At 51.2% G+C, this 9,390-nt stretch overlaps 1 protein-coding gene across 1 annotated transcript; it reads right to left on the bottom strand.

Annotated features, from left to right (window-relative positions):
- Positions 1-1,020: 1,020 nt before the first annotated feature.
- Positions 1,021-3,984, bottom strand: LOC109732600 (monooxygenase 2). Its single transcript, XM_020291782.3, has 5 exons — positions 3,504-3,984; positions 3,321-3,386; positions 3,009-3,192; positions 2,669-2,897; positions 1,021-2,465 (listed from the first exon to the last, which is right to left on the bottom strand). Exons 1-5 carry the CDS (start codon positions 3,746-3,748, stop codon positions 1,930-1,932), a joined length of 1,260 nt encoding a protein of 419 aa, XP_020147371.1. The 5' UTR covers positions 3,749-3,984; the 3' UTR covers positions 1,021-1,929.
- Positions 3,985-9,390: the final 5,406 nt, after the last annotated feature.

Below are 9,390 nucleotides of genomic sequence, written 5' to 3'. Positions count from 1 at the left end.
GCCGTCTCCGCGGTGGTGACAGAACAGTCGAGCGCCCGAGCGGCGGCGAGGTCGGGGTCATTCAGACTCATTCCAACGCCACATCGCTCTTGGGAAACGCGGAGTGGCAACCAACATTGTGCCGGTCGTACCTCGTCTGCTGCCTCACCGCGCGCTCTGCCTCGGATACGACAACCCTCGAGCCCGAGGCACCGCCATAACCGCCTCCCGCGAGGTAGTGGAGGAGGTAACCCCGCGCCTTGGTGATCGGCGGTGGCAGCTCCTCCTTGATGGCGTAGCGATGGAGGTGTGGCGGCGACGAGGGCCTGTCCACGCAGACGTATCGGCTACACGGCGGAAATAGAAAACATATTCATATGTGACTCGCTGACTTTAATTAACTTCCTAATAGTTAAATCTATAATCAGGACAATGAGTTAGTTTGTAGACATGTAAAATTATGAATGGAATTTTTATTAAACCTTATGGGCATCCCAAAAACAACACTCTAGTCTACAAACCACACTCTAGTTAGTTTGTAGAGGTCCTGTGGAAATCCCAAAAACCACACTCTAGTCTCCTTCCTAGAGCAACAAACCCTAGGAGAATAGAAATAATGTACAAACAAGTTGGAATAGTAAATTACACAGTTGTACTGCGCACTTGTTGTACGGTCGCACTCGAGTAAATTGCATAAAACCACCACTTTGAGTGCTAGATTTGCGAAAAACACTAGGATACAGTTTCTCCGTAGAAAACACCACGTCTTGCAAAATCCATTTGCAAAAACCACTGATCAGCGGATTTGGGTCGTTTAAGAGCGTTTATGACAATGGGGCCCGTTTTCTGCTTACGTGGCATCATTGTTTAGGTTTAATGCAAAAACGCCCTCCTACATTCTCCCCACTATATCTCAGGCCCTCCAACCACGCCCTCGCCCCATCCGCAGCTGGGAGACGAGCTCGGCGCCGCCCCTCCCTCCCCGGGCCGCCGCCGTCGTGCCCCCCCCCACCCCCACACACCCACGAGAGACGAGCTCGTTCCCGATTTTGAGCAGGCCGGAGACCAGGGGCAAGGTGGTGTTGACCGCGACCCCGCCTGTGAGGATGGTGGTCGCGGCGAGGGAGGAGACGGCGTTGAAGGCGAGGACGACGCGCACGACGGCGGTGAGCTGATGGCCGCGGCCGCCGCGGGGCGGGTCGATGAACGGGATGGAAGGAGCGCTAGCAGGGCAGGGGAGGAAGTGCCTCGCGCGCCGCGGCCGTCTCGGTCGTCGAGCGCGGCGCGCGAGCGGCTGAGGGACGACGGTGACTGGGGCGACGACGAGACGTGGTGGACCACGAGGCGGGAGAGGAGGCGGTGCCGGTGGAGGAGGTCGACGCAGGCGGCGATGGCGTTGCAGGCGTCCAGGAGCACGACGCCGGCGTCGAGGTGCGCGACGACGGCGACGGTGTCCTTCCCGTCCCCGGGCCCGGCGGCGAGCGCGGGCACGGCGTCCGCAAGGGTGGCCACGAGGAGGCCGACAAGGCGCGCGAAAAGGCCGGCCAGGCGCGCGAGGAGTAGGGTGACCCCGATCCAGATCCTCGCGGGGGAGTAGTGGTCCACCGCGGAGGAGGAGCGCTGGGTCTAATTGCGTTTTTCAATTTTGATTTAGGGGTGTCTATGTAAAATTGTAGGGTCTAGTTTGTAATTTTAGATTGAAAACCATCCGGCACAAAAAGTTATGCCACGTAGGCAAAAAAGGGCCTCACCAGTCATAAACGCTCTTAAACGACCTAGATCCGTCAATCAGTGGTTTTTGCAAAAGAATTACGTAAGACGTGGTGCTTTCTGCAGAGAAACTGCCCCTAGTAATCTTTACAAACCTAGCCCTTAAAATGATGGTTTTATGCAATTTACTCGTCGCACTCCCACCTGCAGTGGGTGTATGATACTCCGATGCCCTATGTTTCACTCGGTGTGGTTCTTGCACGGCACAAGGTCACCGCAATTGTACCACATGGTGTCGGCGAGCCTAGGGAAGACGAACCGGAAAAAGATCCAGTCCCGAAACAACCTGACCACCCACCCAACGGCAGCATGGACGTTGGTCCCGCCCTGCTGGACCCAGCCCGATACGTAGGCCACGGCGACCAGCCATGTCGCCCGGCCACGCCGCTTCGCCACGTATGCGGCCAGGCCCTCGGAGGGCGTGGCGGCCTGCGACAAGGCGCGGGCGAGCACCACCGCGTCCTCGAGCGCGGAGCACCCGCCCTGCGCCATCTCCGGTGTCATGGGGTGGAACGCGTCGCCGGCTACGGTTACCGTTCCACGGGCTGCCTTGCCCGTGAGCACGCCCCAGGGGTTTCTGTACAACAATGGCGCCCACGAGAGGTTGCGCAGGTCGGTGTTACGGACCACGTCCAGGTACTCGGCGGGCAGGTGCGCGCCCAGGTTTTCAGTCACCTCCCGCAAGATCTTCACAGGGTCCGCACTGGCTACTTTCTCTGCAACACTAATAGCATTTCAGTGCTGCTATGAATGATTCTGATACGAATATTATGATTGTACTTGCTCCGGAAAGAAATATAAGAGCATTTACTGTTTTAAATGCTCTTATATTTCTTTACAGAGGGAGTAATTTCTTAATGGAAATATTCAGTACATATCAGTTCAAACTGATCCAGGGAAAACGTTTTGCGTAACTTGCCTTGGGGAATGGTGTTGTTGACAAGGTACCAGTAGATACCGGTATTGCTGATGGGCAGCAAGCCGGCTCGGATACCGTTCGACAGGTACTGCCGGATCTCTTGCTTCAAACCGTGCCCGCTAGGGTACACGGAGAGGCCGCGGATGGTGGACCGGCCCGACCTCAGTGGCTCCGACAGGCCGAGCCACCGCGCCACCACCGAGTGCACGCCGTCGCAACCGATCAGAATCTGGCGAGGTACGTACACGAGACAGATGTACAAGTTGCTTCATCAATCATGCATCCCAGTTCGTAGTACATAGTATATATGTGTGTGTATTAGATTAGATGCGGTACTTACTTTGGCTCGGATCACGGCGCCGTCTTCTAATCTTAGGACGGTGGCCTCCGACGAGCCGCTAGTTGCGGGTATGGCGTCGATGGAGACGAGCTTGGAGGAGAAGCGGACCATGCCCGGGGGCAGCTCGTCTGCTAGCGCATCCAGCAGCGCCTTTCGGTCCACGGCTCTCATTCTCACTTCATCACTTCTCTCCCGCCCCATTTTCACTCCAGATGGTCAGATAACCAGACCAGACCAACGGCCATGACCGTACCCAGGCACCCAGCAATAACCAACATGCTAATCAGTAGGGAATAGTATAGTGGTACTGACCTGACTTTGTTCCCGGCAAATCGAAACACCTGCGTCGTCCCGGTCTCAAGATTGGTCACCCGGGATCTGCACGAACGTACGCAGCAGCAGATCAGTCGAGACTCGAGAAAGCTAACCGATGGAACGTACTCAAATATAAGAGTTTTTACATGGTTTACAATTTTTTACGGAGGGGGTACGTACTTTTCGATGACGTCGTAGCGGGACGTGAGCTTGTGTGCGACGCCAAGCGCGCGGAGCGCGAACCAGCCGTTGGGGAAGACGGTCATGGCCGTCCCGGTGGCGCGCAGTTCGGGGTGCCGCTCTAGCACCAAGATGCCGCGGCCACCGGGCGCCACGCCCGCCCGCTGGAGCGCCACCGCCGTTGCAAGGCCCGCGATGCCGCCGCCGACGATCACCACCTCCGCGTCCAGGCTGCCATCGGCCATCGCTCTTGCAATGCTTTGGCTGGCTTTTGCCTCTTGGAGGAGGCGGGCTATGCCAGTTATGCTTTTATTGGTAGGTTGGTGCACTAGCTAGTGTGCATACTGATAATGATGTGAGTGCCAGATCTTGGCGTACCACAGCAACCAGTTGGTATACAAATGGAATAATGCTAAAAGAGTTTTTTTAAGGTTGTTTGGCGATCTGATAGCATAAACTAAAGACGGAATGCGCTTTTAGTTTTTGGAGGGTATCTATCATCAACCAGACTGCATGTCAGTTCAGAATATATATAAAAAAACAGACTGCATGTTACCTGTGTGGTTTGAAAAGGCAGTGGCCACGAATGATATTCACGGGATCCATTCGCAGCTGGGTTTGGAAAGCAGCACCAGCGACTTCATACTGATGATCTGGATGCCAACTTGCTAGTTTTTTTCTTCAAGAGTATGCAAATTGTGTGCGCATTAACTTTACAGAAGACATAGGATAAATTACAAGAACAGACAAACTCTCATCACAGCTTGGCGAGTAGCAAACACTACTCCTACACGAACACATACAAAAACTCCAACACAAAAGAGCCGGTCCTAAACTGACCCACAAAGAGCAACAACTCCAAATAAACTATCTCTACCGACGCACCAACCACCCTAGAGTGCCTGAAAAAGTTGGCAGGTGGATGGCGGGACTCGGACAACCCCGAGAAAGTCGTAGTCTTCGATTCACCCAGGTGGTTTACATAGCGCCTCTAACGAACAACTTAGAACAGCGGCAAGCACCAAAGGAACACAACATAGAACCTCCAAGCCCATGTCTCAAAAGCAATGCTACCAACAGAAGAATGACACCGATAACGACGCCATTGCCGATCCGGATCCAAACCTAGGCTTTCGCCTGAAAATGGAAGAGAGCGAGGTGGCGACATACTAAAACGATGCCTTCAAGGAGAGGAAGGACACCCACGGGCGCCGTCATCGCTAGCATCGACCAATGACGAGTAGGACTTTCGTCCAAATTGTCACACACCTACATCCCATCCCACTGGAGGAGGCACACCATCCGTGTTGGTTCACTCCACTGCCGCCGCAGCACCTCACCGATGAAGCTCCATTGTCGCACCCAACCATCCCCAAGCCGGAACGGTCAACAACATCACGCCGGGCAACCTGCTTCTGCCAGCACCACCACGGTGCCGCGAAGGCCCAACGTCACGACGCCTTCTGGCAACCACGGAACGAAGCCGGCACAACCACCGCCGCCTATGAACAGGGTTGGGAGGTAGACACCACCACGGGAGCTAGATCCGGACACCAACCCTATCTGGCATCGACACCAGGAGCCATACGCCACCGCGGGAGCCAGATCCAGCCACCAGGACGATCTAGCGTCCCCACGCACCACGGTAGGAGCAGGCAATCATACCTGCACCAGGCAACCGGTGCCCCTGCACCCGACCAGCACGTGAGGACCCCGCCCCCATTGTTGCATCAGCCATTGCAGGAAGTCCAGCCACCACTCCCGGAGCTCTCGGCACCGTGCCGCCCAAGTAGCTTCGTCGTCCGCCAACCACGAAGGGGGCGAGACCGCCGCCCCGGCGTCCGAAACCGCCAAGTGCGCCAAGACGTCCAGGGCCGAGCTGAAGGAAATATGCCCTAGAGGCAATAATAAAGTTATTATTTATTTGTTTATTTCATGATAAATGTTTATTATTCATGCTGAATTGTATTAACCGGAAACTTAATACATGTGTGAATACATAGACAAACAGAGTGTCACTAGTATGCCTCTACTTGACTAGCTCGTTGAATCAAAGATGGTTAAGTTTCCTAGCCATAGACATGAGTTGTCATTTGATTAACGAGATCACATCATTAGAGAATGATGTGATTGACTTGACCCATTCCGTTAGCATATCACTTGATCGTTTAGTATGTTGCTATTGCTTTCTTCATGACTTATACATGTTCCTATGACTATGAGATTATGCAACTCCCAAATACCGGAGGAACACTTTGTGTGCTACCAAACGTCACAACGTAACCGGGTGATTATAAAGGTGCTTTACAAGTGTCTCCGATGGTACTTCTTGAGTTGGCATAGATCGAGATTAGGATTTGTCACTCCGATTGTCGGAGAGGTATCTCTGGGCCCTCTCGGTAATGCGCATCACTATAAGCCTTGCAAGCAATGTGACTAATGAGTTAGTTGCGGGATGATGTATTATGGAACGAGTAAAGAGACTTGCCGGTAACGAGATTGAACTAGGTATTGAGATAACGACATCAAATATCGGGCAAGTAACATACCGATGACAAAGGGAACAACGTATGTTGTTATGCGGTTTGACTGATAAAGATCTTCGTAAAATATGTGGGAGCCAATATGAGCATCCAGGTTCCGCTATTGGTTATTGACCGGAAACGTGTCTCGGTCATGTCTACATAGTTCTTGAGCCCGTAGGGTCCGCACGCTTAACGTTCGGTGACGATCGGTATTATGAGTTTATGTGTTTTGATATACCGACGGTGGTTCGGAGTCCCGGATGAGTTCGGGGACATGACAAGGAGTCTCGAAATGGTCGAGACGTAAAGATCGATATATTGGACGACTATATTCGGACATCGGAAAGGTTCCGAGTGGTTCGGGTATTTATCGGAGTACCGAAGAGTTACGGGAATTCGCCGGGGAGTATATGAGTCTTATTGGGCTTTAGGGGAAAGAGAGAAGGGAGGCTGCGCCCCCCCCCCCCAAGGCCTAGTCCGAATTGGGCTAGGGGGAGGGGCGGCGCCCCCTCTTTCCTTCTCTTCTCTTTTCCCTTTCCTTCTCTCCTACTCCTAATACATGGAAGGGGGGGAATCCTACTCCCGATGGGAGTAGGACTCCTCCAGGGCGCGCCATAGCTAGGCCGGCCCTCTCCCCTCCTCCACTCCTTTATATATGTGGCCAGGGGGCATCCCATAGAGACACAACAATTGATCATTGATCTTTTAGCCGTGTGCGGTGCCCCCCTCCACCATAATCCACCTCGGTCATATCGTAGCGGTGCTTAGGCGAAGCCATGCGTCGGTAGCATCATCATCACCGTCATCACGCCTCGTGCTGACGGAACTCTCCCTCGAAGCTCTGCTGGATCGGAGTTCGTGGGACGTCATCGAGCTGAACGTGTGCTGAACTCGGAGGTGCCGTGCGTTCGGTACTTGGATCGGTTGGATCGTGAAGACGTACGACTACATCAACCGCGTTGTTCTAACGCTTCCGCTCTCAGTCTATGAGGGTACGTGCACACACTCTCCCCTCTCGTTGCTATGCATCACCATGATCTTGCGTGTGCGTAGGAAACTTTTTGAAATTACTACGTTCCCCAACAGTAGCATCCGAGCCAGGTTTATGCGTAGATGTTATATGCACGAGTAGAACACAAGTGAGTTGTGGGCGATACAAATCATACTGCTTACCAGCATATCATACTTTGGTTCGGCGGTATTGTTGGATGAAGCGGCCCGGGCCGACATTACGCGTACGCTTACGCGAGACTGGTTCTACCGACATGCTTTGCACACAGGTGGCTGGCGGGTGTCAGTTTCTCCAACTTTAGTTGAACCGAGTGTGACTACGCCCGGTCCTTGAGAAGGTGAAAACAACACTAACTTGACGAAGTATCGTTGTGGTTTTGATGCATAGGTAAGAACGGTTCTTGCTCAGCCCGTAGCAACCACGTAAAACTTGCAACAACAAAGTAGAGGACGTCTAACTTGTTTTTGCAGGGCATGTTGTGATGTGATATGGTCAAGACATGATGCTAAATTTTATTATATGAGATGATCATGTTTTGTAAACAAGTTATCGGCAACTGGCAGGAGCCATATGGTTGTCGCTTTATTGTATGCAATGCAATCGCCCTGTAATTGTTTTTACTTTATCACTAAGCGGTAGCGATAGTCGTAGAAACAATAGTTGGCGAGACGACAACGATGCTACGATGGAGATCAAGGTGTCGCGCCGGTGATGATGGTGATCATGACGGTGCTTTGGAGATGGAGATCAAAGGCACAAGATGATGATAGCCATATCATATCACTTATATTGATTGCATGTGATGTTATCTTTTATGCATCTTATTTTGCTTAGATCGACAGTAGCATTATAAGATGATCTCTCACTAAATTTTAAGGTACAAGTGTTCTCCCTGAGTATGCACCGTTGCGACAGTTTTTCGTGCTGAGACACCACGTGATGATCGGGTGTGATAAGCTCTATGTTCACATACAACGGGTGCAAGCCAGTTTTGCACACGCAGAATACTCGGGTTAAACTTGACGAGCCTAGCATATGCAGATATGGCCTCGGAACACTGAGACCGAAAGGTCGAGCATGAATCATATAGTAGATATGATCAACATAGTGATGTTCACCATTGAAAACTACTCCATCTCACGTGATGATCGGACAAGGTTTAGTTGATATGGATCATGTGATCACTTAGATGATCAGAGGGATGTCTATCTAAGTGGGAGTTCTTAAGTAATATGATTAAATTGAACTTTAATTTATCATGAACTTAGTCCTGATAGTATTTGCATATCTATGTTATAGATCAATAGCTCGCGATGTTGTTCCCCGTTTATTTTTGATATGTTCCTAGAGAAAAATAAGTTGAAAGATGTTAGTAGCAAAGATGCGGACTAGCTCCATGATCTGAGGATTATCCTCATTGCTGCACAGAAGAATTACGTCCTGGAAGCACCGCTGGGTGCCAGGCCTGCTGCAGATGCAACTAACGACGTTAAGAACGTCTGGCAGAGCAAAGCTGATGACTACTCGATAGTTCAGTGTGCCATGCTTTACGGCTTAGAACCGGGACTTCAACGACGTTTTGAACGTCATGGAGCATATGAGATGTTCCAGGAATTGAAGTTAATATTTCAAGAAAATGCCCGGATTGAGAGATATGATGTCTCTAATAAGTTCTACAGCTGCAAGATGGAGGAGAATAGCTCTGTCAGTGAAGATATAATCAAAATGTCTGGGTATAATAATCACTTGATTCAACTGGGAGTTAATCTCCCGGATGATAGTGTCATTGACAGAATTCTTCAATCACTGCCACCAAGCTACAAGAGCTTTGTGATGAACTATAATATGCAAGGGATGGATAAGACAATTCCCGAGCTCTTCGCAATGCTAAAGGCTGCGGAGGTAGAAATCAAGAAGGAGCATCAAGTGTTGATGGTCAACAAGACCACCAGTTTCAAGAAAAACGGTAAAGGGAAGAAGAAGGGGAACTTCAAGAAGAACAACAAACAAGTTGCTGCTCAGGAGAAGAAACCCAAGTCTGGACCTAAGACTGAGGCTGAGTGCTTCTACTGCAAACAGACTGGTCACTGGAAGCGGAACTGCCCCAAGTATTTGGCGGATAAGAAAGATGGCAAGGTGAACAAAGGTATATGTGATATACATGTTATTGATGTGTACCTTACTAATGCTCGCAGTAGCACGTGGGTATTTGATACTAGTTCTGTTGCTAATATTTGCAACTCGAAACTGGGACTACGGATTAAGCGAAGGTTGGCTAAGGACGAGGTGACAATGCGCGTGGGAAATGGTTCCAAAGTCGATGTGATCGCAGTCAGCACGCTACCTCTAC

This window comes from Aegilops tauschii, chromosome 7 (genome assembly GCF_002575655.3).
Source record: "Aegilops tauschii subsp. strangulata cultivar AL8/78 chromosome 7, Aet v6.0, whole genome shotgun sequence".
NCBI classification, from domain to species: Eukaryota; Viridiplantae; Streptophyta; class Magnoliopsida; order Poales; family Poaceae; genus Aegilops; species Aegilops tauschii.
Note: the sequence above shows the minus strand (reverse complement) of the source record. Positions and strands in the feature narration are given on the sequence as shown.

Coding starts and splice junctions, on each gene's coding strand:
- LOC109732600 (XM_020291782.3), bottom strand. CDS start 3,748: ATGGCCGATGGCAGCCTGGACGCGGAGGTGGTGATCGTCGGCGGCGGC. Junction 3,193..3,320: donor TTTGCCGGGAACAAAGTCAG/GTCAGTACCACT, acceptor GCGGGAGAGAAG/TGATGAAGTGAGAATGAGAG. Junction 2,898..3,008: donor GCGCCGTGATCCGAGCCAAA/GTAAGTACCGCA, acceptor GTACCTCGCCAG/ATTCTGATCGGTTGCGACGG.